This window comes from Lepidochelys kempii, chromosome 2 (assembly GCF_965140265.1).
Source record: "Lepidochelys kempii isolate rLepKem1 chromosome 2, rLepKem1.hap2, whole genome shotgun sequence".
NCBI classification, from domain to species: Eukaryota; Metazoa; Chordata; order Testudines; family Cheloniidae; genus Lepidochelys; species Lepidochelys kempii.
In genome coordinates, this window is record NC_133257.1 from 89,186,868 (window position 1) to 89,207,586 (window position 20,719).

The following is a 20,719-nucleotide window of genomic DNA, read 5'->3' on the forward strand; positions in this document are numbered from 1 at the left end:
TCTTGTGGATGGGTAAAGCAGAAATTCAGTTATCCTGAGGAAAGGACTGTGTGCTCTAGTGTTGCAGTCCCTTGTAGACAAATTAGGGCCCTTGGCCATCAAGCTCTCCCAGGTTTTGAGTTGTTCCAGTTGTTGAGTTTCTCTAGATTGCCTTCTAATCCACCGTACAAGGATTTCTTATATACGTCTTACCACATACCCCATTAAGAGTGTTGGTGTGGTTTAAAAAATAATCAGGCTGAAAATAACCACTACTCATGGTAGTGAACAAGCCTTATTTCATAGATTGTAGTCAAACTTCTTCAGGGAGGTGTCTTACCCCAAATTCACAATTTTTAATCCTAGGGATCAAGTATGTCACCCTGGCACCTGATAGTCACATATGTAACAGGTTAAACCTCTAATGTGAGGAAGTCTCAAGAAAGTAATTGAGACTTTCCTGGAGTCCAGGGACCCCTCTGCTGTGTTAGAAAGGTCTGGAGAAAGTTCTCCTTTTAACTTCCCCTACTCACTCATCCTTTCCATGCTTGCTGACCTGCCAGACAGGAGACACAATGAACAACTCTTTCTAACTATCCTGTTTGAAATGCCCATTTTAACTTTCTCTTTGAACAGAATGCTCAGTTTAACACTTTCAGCATGTTTCTAGAACACAAATACTACATCTTTAAACATCAGGAGGGTGGATAAAAATCAATTTTTTTTTAAATTGGATTTTTTCATTTAAATCTGATTTTTTGATACGTTTTTTCCTCAAAAAGCATTTTATCTAAAGATACATTATAGCCCAAAGCTATCTCATCATGGAATAGGGATTATAAATTCTAATTCTATAGTATACAACAATATATTCATGTAATGTTTGAAAAAAGTTTTGTAAATGAGTTCCAATAGTTCATGGATTAGGGGCCCAATATTCTGGGCTTCCAGGGGCTTCTGTATAGATTATTTAGATCAATCTTTCCATCTACCCAATGGGACTCAGTGCTCAGTTTAGAAGATACCATCAGAGATGCTTAGTTTTGCAGTTCTCAGATTGTGGATTTGTGTCTTCAGAGATAACATGCTTGTTAACACCAAACATGTTTTAAAGTAAATAATATAGAGAGGTGAGAAATAACAGACCTTAACGCTATTGTCCCCCTGCAAATTTGTGTACACAGAGTCAATCCCTTACCTCTGCAAAATTTCAAAAAGTTCAATGAATAGAAGATTGTTGGGGATGGAATAGATCTGGACAAGGAGAAGAAGTCTGGAGATAAATGTGAGAAGGGAGAGGCAGGCAGTAGAAACAAAAGTGAAACTGTTTGAGCAGCATATTCCATAAGTCTTGAGGTCTTTCTGAATGTAGCCTTCATTGATTTGAGATCTATCATACCATTCTCACTAGAAGGGAAAACCCATAATGGCAGCAGGCTGTAAAAGAGACCCAGTTTGGAAATAAGATCCATTCAAGAAATATGTTTCTTTAAAACATCAGCAAAGTCACACCAGTGAACTGGTGGAAATCACTTACGCACCTGGATTCAGAAACTGTTGAAGTGATAATCTCACTTAGCAGCAGTAGCCTCTTCTGATGGTGTAGAAAGAATATTTTCTTCCTTTTGGACCAATTCATTCCAAATTGAGAATTTGGAACCTGAAAAAGCAGGAAAGCTTATTTTTCTTTTCCAGATTATGAATAAACAGGAAAATGAAGGTAAAGGCGACTGAGTCGGCTGCAGAAGCCAAGATTTTAAGTTTCTCATGTTGACCTGGCTGACACAGTTGATTTTTTTTAATATTTAACTATTTTAGTTAAAATTGTTTAACAAAAACAAACCTGGTTTTAAAAAACTTGAATTTTTAACTAAATTCAAAAAGTCATATGCTTGTTTTGTTAAAATATTATATGTTTGCTGTTGAAGAAAAAATCCAAAATACATAATGTTGTTTTAGTTAAATAAAAATTTAAATGTCTATCTGGTGATGTTCTCCTCCTAACTCAGCATGGCAAAAAAAATCCTCCAATTATTAATGATTAACCTGTTGAAATGGAGATAATTCAGCTCTCAATTACTTCATAAATATCTGCTTCAATTACCTTTGGTAAATTAAATAACCAAACAATCATTCATTTTCTGATATAGCTGTAAAACTAATCTGAAAAGTTTTCAAAATAAGTTGCTTTTAAAAATGTATAGTGTGTACCTTCTAAAAATGAAACCTACATCTACCTCTGAGTTGTGAAGAATATGGATTAAGGTTGTAACAACCAACAAGAATGCACATTTATGTAAAAATCCATGATTAAATAGTGTTCCTGACTAGTGATTTAAATCATGATTTAAATCGAATTCACCCTGAACATCAGCAATTAAAATGTCATTCTTCCGCAGCCTACACATTCCACCTGCACTGTAAGCACCAAAGTCTCCTCCCTTCCCATGTGCCAACACTAGTTTAAACCCATGTGAGGATGCAATAGTATAAGAAGCAGAACTGGGGGAACCCAGTTCAAAATGTTACTCTTTTGTCTGGAGATGTTTTGTCCCCTCCTCCCACTTTTCTTTTCCACCAAATGGTTAAGAACATAAGAACAGCCATACTGGGTCAGACCAATGGTCCATCTAGCGCAGTATCCTGTCTTCCAGCAGTGGCTGGTGCCAGATGTTTCAGAGGGAGCGAACAGAACAGCGCAATTTATCAAGTGGTCCATCCTGTCACCCAGACCCAGCTTCTGGCAGTCAGAGGTTTAGGAAAACCTAGAGCATGGGGTTGCATCCTGGCTAATAGCCATTGATGGACCAATCCTCTGTGAATATATCTAATTCTTTTTTTAACCCAGTTATACTTCTGGCCTTTATAACATCCCCTAGCAATGAGTTCAACAGGTTGACTGTGTGCTGTGTTACAAAGTACTTCCTATTTGTTGGTTTTAAACCTGCTGCTTATTAATTTCATGGGGTGACCCCTAGTTCATGTGTTACATGAAGGGGTAAATAACACTTCTTTGGGTGATGTTCCCTATATGTATTCCATATGTGGGTGCAGATGCACACCATGTGCCTGAGTCCAGAAGTGTTTCTTAGCAGTGTCCGTAGACCTGCATGTGTGTAGTACATCCCCTTGTGCTTGCAGCCAAGAGTATAATAGGTTGTGCAGATTGATACCTCTCCAATTCCCTCTTACTGCTGCATGGCCTGAGTTGAAACCTCCTGTTCCTTCACGCTCTTAATTTTGACTAAGAGAGTGAGTTTCTCCATTCTTGTAGATAGTTGTATATAGATAGTAGTTGAAGAGCAGATAATTGAGTTAGTGATAGTTTTTCCCCCATTTGGGAACTGTCCCTGTCCTTCCAGGAGACTATGCTCCGCGTTCCAGGATTTAGAACTGTCTTCTACTCATTCTCATAAGCAACGAGCACCAGAGATGTGTCTACTGCCTCGGCGAGGCTCACTCCTTCCTGCTTCGACAAGACCTTCCTTTCCCCGAACCTGGGAAGCTCAGGAGCTCCACCAGTGTAAATTTCTAATGGAGGAAGCAATGAGACCACGTACACACTTGGATCCGGGACCATCAGACCCCCCGAACAGCAGCCGTCATCAGCGGTGAGCGTCCCTCCAAGCACTTTGCATGCCCCAGATCCAGCAGTACCAATGGTGAAGGACAAGCCCAGACATGAGAGTAAGAAGCACTCTCACAGGCACAAGAGCAGATCCCTGCAGCAGACTGCTCCCATGTGCAGCGTTTCTTCCCCAAGCCAAGCCAGGTCAGCTGAGATGATGCCCGCAGATCTGGCCAGATCCGTGCCCAAGCTTTCCCGAGTGGAAGATTAAAGCTCAGCACAAAGGGATCCGCTGGAACCCTGGTACCTGTGCATTTGGAGTGCTCACAGGCGCACACACCACCCATCCCATCGCTACTGCCATGCTGCTCAGACAAGACAGCCCAACAGATGCCACCCGGATCCTCTGGCATCTCTACGGGCACTCGAAGGACTTCTGGCAGCTCTGAGCCCCTCATTTTGGCAGATGAGCTGATACTCCTGTACCCACCCACTCTGCTCCTCTCCAGACCCCTTTTCACCTAAGAGATCTCCACTCCAGAGGACAAATCTCTTTTACTGCTGCCGGACAGGCTCCTACTAATGCCACACCACAGCCCATCTGTAGTGCTGGTTCCCTTAGTGCTGGAACTGTCCTTGGAGTCTGAGGAGTTTTCAGAGCTGGAACCCTCATTCTCCCCAATGTCATGCCACAGTTCTGACTCACGTCCCTGACCACCTTATCCACTGGCATATGATCCAGCAGCGAGGGTCTAGTACTAGTACCTGTGGGGCCCACCGCAACCACCGGCCCCTTCCCCTTGGCTGTATTGGGCACCCTGGGACTCCTACCAACGCTACCCACCCTGCCAGGCATCCTATTACAAGTGCCCGGCTCCTCTACCACCACTGTCTGAGGAAGAGGCAGATGTCCAACTGGTGCCACTTGCTCTGCCAGTCCCCACAGCTGCTTCCTCTTCACTGGATGAGGTGCTTATTCCTTTCTCCCTTTTTCACCAGATGACTACCGGCAATATCATGATTTGCTCCAGAGGGTAGCAGCAGACCTGAGCATCCCATTGGAGGAAGTTTGGGAAAAGCAACACCAGCTCCTGGACATTCTCCAACCTCAGGGGCCCTCAAGGGTGGCACTACCTATTAATGAAGTCATCCTTCACCCAGCATGAGCAGTGTGGCTCACCCCTGCCTTCTGTGTCCCCACACGTTAGCGGACAGGGCGGAGGTATTTTGTACCTGTTAAAAGGGTGGATTTTCTTTTTTGCACGTGGCAGCTGAGCGAGAATGCCAGCAGACATAGAAGTCACCCCCTCCAGACTGGGCAGCAAAGTGCATGGACCTGTTGAGGAGGAAAGTATATTCCTCAGCAGTACTACAGTTTTGGATTGCAAACTATCAGGCTCTGCTAGACAAGTATGATTTTAATAACTATGCTAAGCTAGCAGAATTCTGGGACAAACTACCAACAGCAGCAATATTAGGTGCTGGTAGATGAGGGGCACCTGGTTGCCCAAGTGAGTCTCCAGGCGGCTATAGATGTGGCCAGCACATCCTCTTGCTCTCACACGACTGGGGTTGTCATGTGCCAGGACTCATGGCTCCAGACATCTGGCTTCCCAAGGGAGGTCCAAAATGCAATCGAGGACCTCCCCTTTGGTGAGTACAAACTGTTTCACAGCAAGACAGACAAGTCCCTTCACTCTTGAAAGACTCCAGGGCCATGCTACAGTTCCTAGGGATATAGGAACTGGGGTAGATAGGGGTATACCGAACAGCTGAGGTGGCATATTTGTGCTTCTACTATGGCGAAAACTTTCATGAAGACTTGTGGAGCCATGGCTATGCCAAAAGGGAGAACCTGGAATTGGTAGTAGTGTGTCCTTGAAAATGTAGAAATTTCCACTGGGCCGGGTGAATGTCCACATGGAAGTGGGCATCTTTAATGTCAAGACCATGAGCCAGGCCCCCTGGGGGAGAGATGGGATAATTGATGCCAGCGTCCGCCTGCAGAATTTGGATTTTCTGATAAATGTGTTCAGCAGCCAAAGGTCGAGAATGAGGCAGCACCCTCCGTCCTTGTCATAAATATAAAGGGAAGGGTAAACCCCTTTGAAATCCCTCCTGGCCAGGGGAAAGCTCCTCTCACCTGTAAAGGGTTAAGAAGCTAAAGGTAACCTCGCTGGCACCTTACCAAAATGACCAATGAGGAGACAAGATACTTTCAAAAGCTGGGAGGAGGGAGAGAAACAAAGGGTCTGTGTGTCTGTCTATATTCTGTCTTTGCCGGGGATAGACCAGGAATGGAGTCTTAGAACTTTTAGTAAGTAATCTAGCTAGGTACGTGTTAGATTATGATTTCTTTAAATGGCTGAGAAAAGAACTGTGCTGAATAGAATAACTATTTCTGTCTGTGTATCTTTTTTGTAACTTAAGGTTTTGCCTAGAGGGGTTCTCTATGTTTTGAATCTAATTACCCTGTAAGGTATCTACCATCCTGATTTTACAGGGGGGGATTTCTTTATTTCTATTTACTTCTATTTTTATTAAAAGTCTTCTTGTAAGAAAACAATGCTTTTTCATTGTTCTCAGATCCAAGGGTTTGGGTCTGTGGTCACCTATGCAAATTGGTGAGGCTTTTTATCCAACATTTCCCAGGAAAGGGGGGGTGTAAGTGTTGGGAGGATTGTTCATTGTTCTTAAGATCCAAGGGTCTGGGTCTGTAGTCACCTAGGCAAATTGGTGAGGCTTTTTACCAAACCTTGTCCAGGAAGTGGGGTGCAAGGTTTTGGGAAGTATTTTGGGGGGAAAGACGTGTCCAAACAGCTCTTCCCCAGTAACCAGTATTAGTTTGGTGGTGGTAGCAGCCAATCCAAGGACAAAGGGTGGAATATTTTGTACCTTGGGGGAGTTTTGACTAAGCTGGTAAAGATAAGCTTAGGAGGTTTTTCATGCAGGTCCCCACATCTGTACCCTAGAGTTCAGAGTGGGAGAGGAACCTTGACAGTCCTTCTTAGGGATGAGGAAGTATGGGAAGTAGAAGTTTCATTCCATGTTAGGAGGTGGGATCTACTCTATAGCTCCCTTTAGGAGAAGAGAGTCTGCTTCTTGTTTGAGAACGCATTGAAGGGAAGGGGAGTATCCAGGAGTGAGGGGGAAATGAGAGAAATTCTATGGAGTATCCACGGTAGATGATTTCCAGTACCCAACAGTCCACATTGTGGGCAAATAGGCCAAGACAGCTCCCAAAGACAACATGAGGCTCTGCAAGTGGCATCGGGGGAGGTTCGTGGGTCTTGACCATCGCATCAAAACTGAGGCTGCTGGTGAAAGAGGATGGTCATGGCAGAGGAAGGGAAGCAAGGTCGCTGAGAGCAGTGCTGCCTATGTGAGGCCTCCTGCTGGCATTAATAGTAGGCTGTGTAGGGCGCATGTGGGCATGGATGGAATTGCTACCATTGTTGTCTGCGTTGCAAACTATGCACTACAGTCCACCATTGTCTCTCTGTCCTTGAACATATACATTGCATGCATGTCTGCATATGCACTGCTTCCAGATGGGGCTCCTCTCCATCTACAGAGTCAGCATGGACCATATGGAGGCCAGGGTCCTTATTGCCTGAACAGTGTTCACCTCCCTCACATGATGGACTGATCCTTCCAAGGTCACATTTGGTACCCCCTTCACCTCTCCCACCACACAGACTACCATTACAATGGATGCCTCCCTCATAGGTTGGGGAGCCCATCTAGATGGTCACACAGCCCAGGGGGTGTGAATGCCATGGGAAGCCAGGATGCATATAAACATGCTAGAACTGTGGGAAGTCAGGTTTCAGAGTAACAGCCGTGTTAGTCTGTATTCGCAAAAAGAAAAGGAATACTTGTGGCACCTTAGAGACTAACCAATTTATTTGAGCATAAGCTTTCGTGAGCTACAGCTCACTTCATCGGATGCATATTGTGGAAAGTGTAGAAGATCTTTTATACACACAAAGCATGAAAAAATATACCTCCCCCCACCCCACTCTCCTGCTGGCAATAGCTTATCTAAAGTGATCACTCTCCTTACAATGTGTATGATAATCAAGGTGGGCCATTTCCAGCACAAATCCAGGGTTTAACAAGAAAGTCGGGGGGGGGGGGGGGGGGGGGGGGTTAGGAAAAAACAAGGGGAAATAGGTTACCTTGCATAATGACTTAGCCACTCCCAGTCTCTATTCAAGCCTAAGTTAATTGTATCCAATTTGCAAATGAATTCCAATTCAACAGTTTCTTGCTGGAGTCTGGATTTGAAGTTTTTTTGTTGAAGAATTGCAACTTTCATGTCTGTAATCGCGTGACCAGAGAGATTGAAGTGTTCTCCGACTGGTTTATGAATGTTATAATTCTTGACATCTGATTTGTGTCCATTTATTCTTTTATGCAGAGACTGTCCAGTTTGACCAATGTACATGGCAGAGGGGCATTGCTGGCACATGATGGCATATATCACATTGGTGGATGTGCAGGTGAACGAGCCTCTGATAGCGTGGCTGATGTTATTAGGCCCTGTGATGGTTTCCCCTGAATAGATATGTGGGCACAGTTGGCAACGGGCTTTGTTGCAAGGATAGGTTCCTGGGTTAGTGGTTCTGTTGTGTGGTATGTGGTTGCTGGTGAGTATTTGCTTCAGGTTGGGGGGCTGTCTGTAGGCAAGGACTGGCCTGTCTCCCAGGATTTGTGAGAATGTTGGGTCATCCTTCAGGATAGGTTGTAGATCCTTAATAATGCGTTGGAGGGGTTTTAGTTGGGGGCTGAAGGTGACGGCTAGTGGCGTTCTGTTATTTTCTTTGTTAGGCCTGTCCTGTTGTAGGTGACTTCTGGGAACTCTTCTGGCTCTATCAATCTGTTTCTTCACTTCCGCAGGTGGGTACTGTAGTTGTAAGAATGCTTGACAGAGATCTTATAGGTGTCTGTCTCTGTCTGAGGGGTTGGAGCAAATGCGTTTGTATCGCAGAGCTTGGCTGTAGACGATGGATCGTGTGGTGTGGTCAGGGTGAAAGCTGGAGGCATGTAGGTAGGAATAGCGGTCAGTAGGTTTCCGGTATAGGGTGGTGTTTATGTGACCATCGTTTATTAGCACTGTAGTGTCCAGGAAGTGGATCTCTTGTGTGGACTGGACCAGGCTGAGGTTGATGGTGGGATGGAAATTGTTGAAATCGTGGTGAAATTCCTGAAGGGCTTCTTTTCCATGGGTCCAGATGATGAAGATGTCATCAATATAGCGCAAGTAGAGTAGGGGCGTTAGGGGACGAGAGCTGAGGAAGCGTTGTTCTGAGGAAGTCAGTTTCACGTGCCAGGCATTTCTTTCTCTCATCCAGTCCCACCACTACAGCAGTTGTGTACATGAATAAGCAGGGTGGTGCTAAGTCTCCCTCCCTCTGTTCTGAGTCTGTCTCTCTTTGGAACTGGTGCATCAAGCACCAGCTGATGCTCCAAACCATATACCACCCAGGTACCGAAAATGCCCTAGCCAATGTGCTCAGCAGGACACTCTACCTCAACCAAGAGTGGGAGTTACATGATGCCATGCTCGGATACCTCTTCCATAAATGGGGTACCCTGTGGTGGGGCCTCTTTGCCACTCGTGAGAACTGCAAACTGCCCCTTTATTGCTCCAGGGGAGCCTTAAGGGAAGACTCACAGGGTGACTCCCTTTTCCTCCCCTGAACAGGCAACCTCCGCTATGCCTCCCCCCCCCCCCCCCATTTCCCCTCCTCCCACAAGATCCGCTTGGACTAAGCCACTGTGATACTTGTAGCCCTATTCTGACCCCGCCAATTCTGGTTCACAGATCTGCACAGACTCTCCATCCACACACTACTCTGCCTCTGAACACTCCCAGATCTCCTTATGCAAGACTGGGACCAAGTCCAACATCCCCAGCTGGGCTATCTTCACCTCACAGCCTAGTATTTGGATGCGGCTAAGGGATAGACAGGGCATGCTCCACCCCAGTGTAACACATCTTTAACCAGAGGAGAAGGGCATCCACCAGGGCCTGCTACAGAGCTAAAAGGAGACATTTCACTGCCATCCCCATCCCCTGAGAGCTATATCTATACCCATCATCCTCAACAACTTCTCAATCTTGCCCTTAGACTCTTATAGAGCTATCTGGCAGCACTCAGGTTCTTTGTCTCCCCATGGATAGCACCTCTGTGTTTTTACAAACCCTACGACCATCCGTTTCATTAAGGGTTTACTCAGTACTTTCCTGCCAGTACTCAAGCCCACACCCCTGTGGGACCTTAATCTCGTTCTCTCTGCCCTCACAAAGCCACCCTTTGAGCCACTGGCAACATGCTTCCTCTCCCACCTCTTCACAAAGGTGACATTCTTGGAAGCCATTACCTCAGCTGGACAGGTCAGTGAACTGGCGGCCATGATGGCAAACCCCCCCTTACACTGGGTTCCACAAGAATAAATTTTCCTTGTGGTTACACCCTAAATTCCTCCCAAAAGTAGTGTTGACGTTCCACCTAAATCAGTGCATCTACCTATCTGTATTCTGCTCTAAACCACACACCTCCCACGTGGATAGGATTCTACACTCCCTAGACATCCGCGGAGCACAGGCATTCTACCTCCACATGACTCGCTCATTTTGCACATTGCCAAATTATTTGTGGCCATTGCCAACTGATCCAAGGGCCAAACCCTCTCCTCCCAGTGAATCTCCAAATAGGTCTCCCGGTGGATCCGTGAATGCTACACACAATCCAATATGCCTCCGCCTGAGGGAGCTACAGTGCACTCTATGCAAGCGCAAGCAGCTACATCAGCCTGCCTTGCTGACGTCTCATGGCAGGCCATCTGTCATGCAACAGCTTGGCACTCCGTCCACATCCCACAATGCCATCGCACAAGTAGCAGCTACCAACTCTGTTGTGGGCCAAGCTGTACTGCTGATTGCACTTCCTATTGCATCCTCTCATCCACCTCTGCACTGATCACTGCTCGCTAATCACGCACACATGGAGTACATATAGGGACCACGACTTGAAGAAAAAGAGGAGACTACTTACCTGCAACTGGAGGTTCTGTGAGCTGTGTAGTCCCAATTCCTATTCCAATCCCCACCCTCCATCCCCCCTGCTGTGGACTGGACTGCACAACAGTAAGAGGGACACTGGAGAGGTGTCCACATGCAAGACCTATTGTACCCTCAGATTTGAGCATGCACTATGCACATGTGGGTGTACGGCTACTGCAAAGAAACACTTCTGGACTCGGGTATGGGGCGCGTGCCCACCCATGGGTGGAATACAAACAGGGATCGCACATCTTGAAGAGCCTCCTGTTACAGATAAGTAACCCCTTAGTCACATTCTTCATACCAGTCATGATTTTATAGACTTCTATCCTATCTCCCCCTCCCACCTCTCTTTTCTCAGCTGAACAGTCTCAGCCTGTTTAATCTCTCCTCAGGCCCAAGCTGTTCCACACCCTTAATCCCGGCTCTTGCCCTCCTCTGTACTTTTTCCAATTCCAGTACAATTCTTGTGAGACGGGGCGACCAGCGCGGCACAGGGCGTTCAAGGTGATTTTCCACCAGGGAGTCAGTCCAGTGTGGAGCTGTTGCCACGTCTGGGCCCCCGGGGGCCCGTCTCCTGCGGAGGTGGACGGTGCCCCGGGGCTGCGCCGCCCAGGGACCCGTTTGGAAAGTCTGGCAACTGTGGCAAAACTCACCCGCGAAATGGCCCCGGTTTGGAGCCGGTGAGGAAGGTGGAGCAGGCCCATCCCCTCCTTGGATGGGACCAAGGGGGCCCAGGCAGAGCCAGGCACGCGGGGCGGGGGCATCCTGGTTTCCCCCAAGTGAGTGCGGATGGGTGGTGGTGGGGGGGGGGGGGGGTGAGCCAGCCCCTCCCCCACGCCAGGCAGAGCGGGGGAGGGTCCTGTCCCTTGACGGTGCCCCTAGGCGGGGCGCTGCCGGGCCCTGAGTGAGCGGCGCGACGCGCGGGCCGCCTCCTCGCTGCGTGCGGCCGAGGCGAAGGAAGCCGCGGGCTGCCGAGCGCGGCCGCTGCCGCCGCCTCTCGAGCCGCCGCTAGGCACAGGGGGGGCTGCCCAGCCCACGACGCCCTGGGGTAAGAGACCCGCCGGCCGGGGGGGGGGGGGCTGCTGCGGGCCGGGGGGGGCGCCAGGGGCCGCGCAGAGAGAGGGGCTGCCGGGCTAGGAGATCGGGGGGGGCTCCGGTGCCGGGAAGGGGGAGCGGAGCGAGGCTGCGGGGTGGGCGTCGCGTCTGCGGCTCTTTCAGGAGCTCCGGCTCGCTCCGCTTTGATTCGAAGCGAACTGCTCCCCTTTGTAGACAGGCTGGACACCCCCAGGCAGGGGGCGCTAGTCTGCGCTGGGGAGGCCATGGCTGCCTTTTAACGGCGTTTTGGAAACACGCCCGGCCCGGCCCGGCCCGGCCCCGAAACGGCGCCTGGCACACGCTCCCGGGAAAGGGGGGTGGGGATGGGCCGGGGAGTTGCTGCTGTTTCTTGGCTCTGCCTGTGGCTGTGGGTGGTGCGGCTGCCTCCCCCGAGCCTCGCCCCGCAGTTTCCATCATATGCGGGGGTTTACAGGTTGGTGCAAAGGCTCTCCGCATCCCCGCCGTACGCATTGTTCCGGCACCCCTGCCCCAGAGAAGGTTGGGAACCTATCAGAAGCAAACTAAAACGGTTTGGGCTTGTTTTCCCTCTCTGTCGCCAGCCCCGGGAGGCCCGTGCCAGGGCCATCTTTGGTAGGAAAATGGTGACTCGGTTAGAAGGGCAGGGTGTGGGTGAGCTCGGAGTGTTCTCCGTGGAGTATTAAGTCAATTCAAAGTGTTTTGTGAGCAGTTAGCACATGAGTTCCTAGACAAATGTTTAGGGGGAAATGGTTGAATTGCAAAAAAACCAAAAAACCCTCCAACCTTTTATGCATATTTCATGTTGTTCGGGAGATCAAGTTCAAGTTGGCATCAGATTTATTTGTGAGTAGTTTCTGTATAGTCATTCACTTGAAAACTACCTAGCCACCCAAGACAAAATGAATCTCTGAGGAACAGAGACCTCAGTCTTATTTCTGTGTATGGAACCAAATGATATGAAATACAGACCACCACCCTTTCAGCCACTTCAAGGGGCAAGATCAACGTAGATAGTGAAGGGGAGCGCTCTGCTGTACCAGGGCCCTAGTGACCTTATATTATTGTAGCACTTAGGCTCTCTGGTCATGGACCAGGTCCTGATTGTGCTAGGTGCTGTACAAACACAGAACAAAAAGAGGTTGTCCCAAAGAGATTACAGTTCAACTACCTTGCTCCTCATTTCTCCACATCATTCCTACCAATCACATGTTGATCCAGACCCATGGAAAGAGAGTGATCTACTCCTTTGCTGCCGTAGCAGCCTCTTGGACAGCAGTACCAGATGTTTGTGCAGGGAAAGGGAGTTAATCGCCAGTACTCATGGTGGACCTTTCAGGGGTATTTTTCTCCCCCGTGTCATGGTTCTTTTGTTTAGATTAGAAAAAATGGACATTTCGGATTAATTTAGCTAACTCAATCACCTGAAATCGAGCTAAAGGTGTTGACCACTTTTCATAGTGTAGATACAAGGTGAGTAACTAGTGTTTGTTAAGCCAGACTTAAAATTGACCTTCCAAATCAAGCTTTAGTGTTCAGTTTAGGATGTGAGTAACTGGGAATGAGCCAACTGAATTATGAAAGGTTAAACAAGAGGGATAGGTAGCAGGCAGAAACTGAATATAGGTAAGGAATGAAGACAGCCAGTGAGAAAGGTTTGAGGGCAAGCAGGGAATGGGGTGTAGTGAAAATGTAGATTGAAAGGGTAAGTGGCAACTAAGAATAAGCAGTGAAGCATGGAAATTGTTAGCCACTCGCCCCACAACACACATCTGTATTAAATTATTAATATAACTCCATTGCAGTGTATTCATATCAGTGACATCTAGCCAGTTGTGTATTCGGAAGCCCTTTGATATACAGTGACTAAATCCAGATTGATGGCATTGAAACAATTTGGTGCTGTGTTAAAACATATCTTTATTCACTAATCTATCAGAGCTTCTCCTTTATAAAATAAGTACTTTTTTACTTACCATATATTTATTTTAGTGCCTGCTGTTTTTGATTAAGATATTTATTGTTAAATCAGGATTATAATTTATGATAGAACATCAAGCTTTGTGTATGTTTGATTAACTACTAAACAGTGAAACTAAATGGCTCTTGATTGTGTGAAAGATCCTCTGTTCTTTGTATATGCCCCTGGATTGAATTGGGGAATCCCCCCAAAACTCTGGATACAAATAATACTTTTTTTTTTTTATTTAAAAAATAACTCTTAATTTTAAATGATATTCTGTATTTAAATAATTTTTATTTACATATTGGTATTTATTTAATTTCTTCCCATTTTATAGTGTTAAATTGCTCAAGTGGATATGTTGTACTTGTTTTTTAATGAGTTTCCTAACTGCTAGTAGAATTTTAGTTTACATAGAATTTTTTTTTCTACTAAAAGGTTCGTATATGCTGAACAAGACAAATCTAGGGCCTCATTAACATCCTTACCATAAGAACAATACAAGCTCATTCTAAGTTCCTTGGGACAGGGACTTTTTATTATGTATTTGTACAGTGCCTACCAGAATGGGGTCCTGGTTTATAATTGGGGTCCATAAACTATTTTAATAACATAAATAATGAAGTCAAACACCTTGTATTTGCAACCATATCGTCTACCGATATACTGAACTTCCAGAAGTGAAGGAAGCTGAAATTCTTTGACCAAGCTGTATTCGTCCAATTTTAGGTGCATGTGTCTCATTGACTTCAGTCACTTATGTGCTTTTAAAAAATCCCACCTTCAAGTGTTTAAGGTACAGGTATAGGAGCCTAACTTTAGGCTCTTTTTTTTTTTTTTTTTTTGGAAATATTGGCGTGTGTGTATTGTTAATATATTGAAAGTCTAAACATCTTATTGTTAACACTGAAGTGGTTTTGTTTTGAAGTGATAAAGATTTCATGCCACTAAGAAGTTTTTGATAAAAAAACAATTTTAGCTCTTGATGCTCCGTACACCTGTGTACATACTTTAAGTGTATTTGTGTGAGTAAAGTAACATAGCTGTTTTGGGGGTTTGCAGGATCAGGCCCTTAATTTTAATACTTTAAAAAACATTTTTTTTTGCATACAGCAGATTTACAACATTTAAATAAGATTCCCTAATCAGTAGTGGCAATTAAGAAAACCCACACATTTATACTTTAATTTATTATAAAGTTTAATGTTGCAATAGCATAACTTCACACTAATGTCACAATTTTCAACTTGATTTAAATCACTCCACCTTGCCAAACCCTTAAAGTTGGTTTAAAGGAATTACATGAGAAAAACAAAAAGAATTTGGCTTCTACTCCAGCAAATACAGTATTTTCAGTTGCTTTTTCTTATTTCAGTGCTGATTGGAGGTTCCAGAAATTGACTGCCTGCAGGAAATCATGAGGTCACAGTACGTCACAGTGCCTATAGTAACTATCCTGCTGTTCTTATTATGGATTCCACCATCAATGGGCTGCAATAAGGCTCTCTGTGCTAGCGATGTCAGTAAATGTCTGATACAGGTATTTCCTTTCTTTACCCTAAAGACTTAAAAACAAATTCTGAAACTATGTCTTTCAAATAGATTCAGCGATTTAAATAAACAATATCCAATGATACTGAAATATGCTGAAATAAAAAACAAACTTTATTTTGCTTAGCTGCTTATTAGTACTTTGAACGGCAGCTGAATCCTCATTCTCTTTATAAGCAATTATATTTCTGACGTATTTTCTCTAATTTTATTGCTAAGAATGGTTTCATGAAAACATTAATTCCAAATTTAAACACTAACACAAAACAAGAGTTCATTTGACTCCTGTACGTTATAAAGCCGATGAAGGTGGATTCCTTTGTTTGTGACAGAAGAGGGAGGGGATGTGGTTTGTATTTTTTCTGAAATCTGTACTACTAACAAAAGATTCTAATTTCATCTGGGTTATAACAGGTACCAGTCACGCTTTTAATAATCCTAGTAGCAAAGAAGAGAACTACAGAAAACCTACATCCGAATTAAGTTTGCTTCTTTAAATTAGGATGCTTTCAGTGTTTTCCATGAGGCTTCTAAAGCTCTTTAAAACTGTCTCATGTAGACATGGAAACTTCTTCAGGTTCCTAGATGTATGAGGAAATCTTTAAATTTTGCTTTGTGACAGCTGTAGAAATAAATATGGCAGCTGGAAATGATGGCCAAGAATTCTTAATGTGCACCTCAGCTCAGGATGATGTACTAGCATCAGAAATTGCAGGCCGTGGAGCACAATGCTTTTTCTACAATTAACCTCAGGTTTTAGATGAGTGAAGTTAGGAAATGAGGGAGAGGAGAGAGAAAATGTCACATCTGCAATGTATTTTGTCTGTTTACTTAAAGTATGCTATAGTCTTAAAAGTGACTAAAAACAACATTAAGAGTTTCCAACTTTGTTTCATTGACTTCCATATAAAATTTGCACAGTTTACAAATAAAAACCTTTGCCAAACATGCATGTTCGCCCTGGGATCTGAAAACCAAACTGGTTTTTTTGGCTCCTGCGTTGCCTCTATTACTGTAAGTTGCTGCATCTGGAAACTACTTAATAATTCTGTGGATAATGGATGAGCTAGAAAAGTGCTAACAGGAGTGGGATTTGGTTTTGTTTAAAGTAAAAAATGTACTTTTGGAAGTAGAGCTACCAGATGGGACTCAATGTCTACAGGGAGCTGATGTGTTGTAAGAATCATTTTTATTGTCTCATTTCTGAGTAACTGCACTTGAAACCTCTTTAAAAGGAGTATACCAATTATAATTTTAAAATGTACAGGGCATTTGAAATCTAGTTACTGTCAAGTTCTCTAACACCTTATTTGTTTTGGGAATAATTGGTAGGATAAAACAGTTTAAAATGCCTACTTAGTAAATATCCGGATACTCACAGGCATTGAGCACTTATGCCTCTTACTGATGGTGATTGGAATTGCAGGTGCTTAGCATCCCTGCAAATAGAACCATAAAATTGAAAGAACTTCAGTTTCAAAGACTTGTGACGTAGAGAACCATAGCAAATGCTTATATGCATTGTCTTGAATTGACACTGTCATCTACTGAGATAGATCTCCTTTTTAAAAGTTTACATTTCATAGTTTGTAATACCTTCTTAGGCCTTGTGCAAATTGGGGATATGCGTGAGTTACAGCGATTGGTGTAGCTATGTTCTCCAGCCCAGAGAGGCCTAGTTGCTGTTTGCACTAGTGGAGGTCAACCCTGCTTGAAACAGGGTTAAGCTCCCCCTGTACAAATAACAGCTCTGCCTTTCTGCACTAGAGTTAGCACCAGTGCAGCTACAATGATGGGTATTGAGAGCAAATTCCAAGTCTAGACAAGGCCTTATATTAGAAAATAAGACTTTTTTCCCCTTCCTGTTGTCCATTTAAGTTGTCAAACACTGATTTCTCTCTCTCAAGCATTCATCTGGTTTTAATGGAGTACATAAGGATACTGTTGAGCTTTAGAGGCCCAACATCTAACCTACCTTTATGTTTCTTTTAAATTCACATGGTCATCTCTATCCCTTTAAAATATCTCCCTAAAATGAAGAATGCAAAATATGTGCAATTGTACTGAGACCCTACAGTAATTTAGGGTGTCTCTACAACTGAGGAATACGTGGTCTGTTCATCTACTCTGCTTGTCTGCTTTCATCTTATGAACAGGAATGATGTGCTTCAGTAAAAGGTAGGAACAGTGAAGGGTTAACCTGGGTGCAAACCTAAAACAGCTCATGAATAGAATAAGTCTTGACTGTCCCTCTAAGGCATTATACCGTCTTTTATTTGTTTCTGTGCTTCCGTAGCACAAGCACTTAAGATATTAGCATAGCTCTGGGACTAGTGTTTGAAAGCTAAGTGAAATATGTATTATTTCTGACTGAGCCCTGAGTCTAAGGATGCGGCGGGTGGTGGTTGTAACTTTACATTTTCTTAAAATTTTCTTGGTAATGGAATTGTGAACTTAAATAAGTAAAACTACTAGATACTGAATCTGGAATATAAAGGATTTTCCCTATCAAAGTAGAACAGCCGTAAAATAGGTAAAACTTGTGGTCTGGAATATGGATAATGTCTCTTTAATATTACTGTGGTACTGCTGCAACATGTGAATATTTGTCATTTTTATGTTCAGATAGTGAGGCCACCTGGACTGAAGAAATACTGAAACAAAACACATGCTCTCTCTCATATGTAGCCCACAGTTATGTAAATATTTTTGCCAGCATGACTGGAAGGCAGTACAGTCATTACTACCACTCCTTACAAACTGCAGTGCTTAAGGGTGGTCCCCACATAAATATTTATTTAGTTAGAACCATAACAGAAAAGAGCATGAGATCAACAACTTCATATTCATAAAGCTTTTCTTGTATATTTCAAGTACAGTTGCTTCATTTGTGCCCTTGGTTTGCTGGCTAGAATTCTGTATCCCTTTAGTCTTTCCTCTAAACAAACATAATAAATTAAGTTGGGACTTCTATCTCAAATGTTTAGAAGACACAAAGATTTAACAGTCTCATGTCTGAGGAATTGAGGGTTAGCTTTTATGTGTGTGAATGTGTGTGCAGGGCTGTTTTGTTTTTTAAGAAAATAAGCAGTGCAAGACCATGAAGCTAGATTTCTGCAGTCATGCATGTACCTTAGTTAGCCAACTGTTACTATTACTGGAAGTTCCTTCCCATGTTGATGAAATTTTAGTGGAGTCAGCAATTGAAGTCATAAGATGCTAAAGCAACCAACTTCTTTTTCAGGGAGTGGGAGTTAGAATCATAGAATATCAGGGTTGGAAGGGACCTCAGGAGGTCATCTAGTCCAACCCCCTGCTCAAAGCAGGACCAATCCCTAATTAAATTATCCCAGCCAGGGCTTTGTCAAGCCTGACGTTAAAAACTTCTAAGGAAGGAGATTCTACCACCTCCCTAGGTAACACATCCCAGTGTTTCACCACCCTCCTAGTGAAAAAGCTTTTCCTAATTTCCAACCTAAACCTCCCCCACTGCAACTTGAGACCATTACTCCTTGTCCTGTCCTCTTCTACCACTGAGAATAGTCTAGAACCATCCTCTCTGGAACCACCTCTCAGGTAGTTGAAAGCAGCTATCAAATCCCCCCTCATTCTTCTCTTCTGCAGACTAAACAATCCCAGTTCCCTCAGCCTCTCCTCATAAGTCATGTGTTCCAGACCCCTAATCATTTTTGTTGCCCTTCACTGGACTCTCTCCAATTTATCCACATCCTTCTTGCAGTGTGGGGCCCAAAACTGGACACAGTACTCCAGATGAGGCCTCACCAATGTTGAATAGAGGGGGACGATCACGTCCCTCGATCTGCTCGCTATGCCCTTACTTATACATCCCAAAATACCATTGGCCTTCTTGGCAACAAGGGCACACTGCTGACTCATATCCAGCTTCTCGTCCGCTGTCACCCCAGGTCCTTTTCCGCAGAACTGCTGCCTAGCCATTCGGTCCCTAGTCTGTAGCTGTGCATTGGATTCTTCCGTCCCAAGGGCAGGACCCTGCACTTATCCTTATTGAACCTCATCAGATTTCTTTTGGCCCAATCCTCCAATTTGTCTAGGTCCCTCTGTATCCCATCCCTGCCCTCCAGCATATCTACCACTCCTCCCAGTTTAGTATCATCCACAAATTTGCTGAGAGTGCACACCATCCTCCAGATCATTTATGAAGATATTGAACAAAACCGGCCCCAGGACCGACCCCTGGGGCACTCCACTTGACACCGGCTGCCAACTAGATATAGAGCCATTGATCACTACCCGTTGAGCCCGACAATCTAGCCAACTTTCTACCCACCTTATAGTGCATTCATCCAGCCCATATTTCTTGAACTTGCTGACAAGAATACTGTGGGAGAACGTGTCAAAAGCTTTGCTAAAGTCAAGAAACAATACATCCACTGCTTTCCCTTCATCCACAGAACCAGTAATCTCATCATAGAAGGCGATTAGATTAGTCAGGCATGACCTTCCCTTGGTGAATCCATGCTGACTGTTCCTGATCACTTTCCTCTCATGTAAGTGCTTCAGGATTGATTCTTTGAGGACCTGCTCCATGATTTTTCTGGGGACTGAAGTGAGGCTGACTGGCCTGTAGTTCCCAGGATCCTCCTTCTTCCCTTTTTTAAAGATTGGCACTACATTAGCCTTTTTCCAGTCATCCGGGGCTTCCCCCGTTCGCCACGAGTTTTCAAAGATAATGGCCAATGGCTCTGCAATCACAGCCGCCAATTCCTTTAGCACTCTTGGATGCAACTCGTCCGGCCCCATGGACTTGTGCACATCCAGCTTTTCTAAATAGTCCCACCTCTTTCTCCACAGAGGGCTGGTCATCTATTCCCCATGTTGTGATGCCCAGCGCAGCAGTCTGGGAGCTGACCTTGTTTGTGAAGACAGAGGCAAAAAAAGCATTGAGTACATTAGCTTTTTCCACATCCTCTGTCACTAGGTTGCCTCCCTCATTCATTAAGGGGCCCACACTTTCCTTGGCTTTCTTCTTGTTGCCAACATACCTGAAGAAACCCTTCTTGTTACTCTTGACATCTCTCACTAGCTGCAGCTCCAGGTGCGATTTGGCCCTCCTGATTTCATTCCTACATGCCCAAGCAATATTTTTATACTCTTCCCTGGTCATATGTCCAACCTTCCACTTCTTGTAAGCTTCTTTTTTGTGTTTAAGATCAGCAAGGATTTCACTGTGAAGCCAAGCTGGTCGCCTGCCATATTTACTATTCTTTCTATACATCGGGATGGTTTGTCCCTGTAACCTCAATCAGGATTCTTTAAAATACAGCCAGCTCTCCTGGACTCCTTTCCCCTTCATGTTAGTCCCCCAGGGGATCCTACCCATCTGTTCCCTGAGGGAGTCAAAGTCTGCTTTCCTGAAGTCCAGGGTCCATATCCTGCTGCTTACCTTTCTTCCTTGTGTCAGGATCCTGAACTCAACCAACTCATGGTCACTGCCTCCCAGATTCCCATCCACTTTTGCTTCCCCCACTAA

The 20,719-nt window shown here is 44.7% G+C and overlaps 1 protein-coding gene and 1 long non-coding RNA gene across 4 annotated transcripts in view; one reads left to right on the forward strand and one right to left on the reverse strand.

Annotated features, from left to right (window-relative positions):
• LOC140906838 (uncharacterized) overlaps window positions 1-11,426 on the reverse strand; it is a 51,892-nt gene extending 40,466 nt beyond the window's left edge. For both annotated transcript variants that reach the window (XR_012157263.1, XR_012157264.1), the window contains exons 1-2: window positions 11,276-11,426; window positions 1,521-1,639 (exon numbers count right to left, since the gene is read on the reverse strand). This is a non-coding gene — a long non-coding RNA (uncharacterized lncRNA). The remainder of the gene's footprint in view (window positions 1-1,520; window positions 1,640-11,275) is intronic.
• The window catches only part of TWSG1 (twisted gastrulation BMP signaling modulator 1), a 40,342-nt gene continuing 30,049 nt past the window's right edge, over window positions 10,427-20,719 (forward strand). Inside the window, exons 1-2 of one of the 2 annotated variants that reach the window (XM_073331600.1) lie at window positions 10,427-11,670; window positions 15,032-15,196. In XM_073331600.1, coding sequence (XP_073187701.1) covers window positions 15,074-15,196 — 123 coding nt within the window. In that variant the 5' untranslated portion in view covers window positions 10,427-11,670; window positions 15,032-15,073. Of the gene's footprint in view, window positions 11,671-11,798; window positions 12,151-15,031; window positions 15,197-20,719 lie in introns of those variants that run through there. The other variant, XM_073331603.1, reaches the window with a different exon arrangement.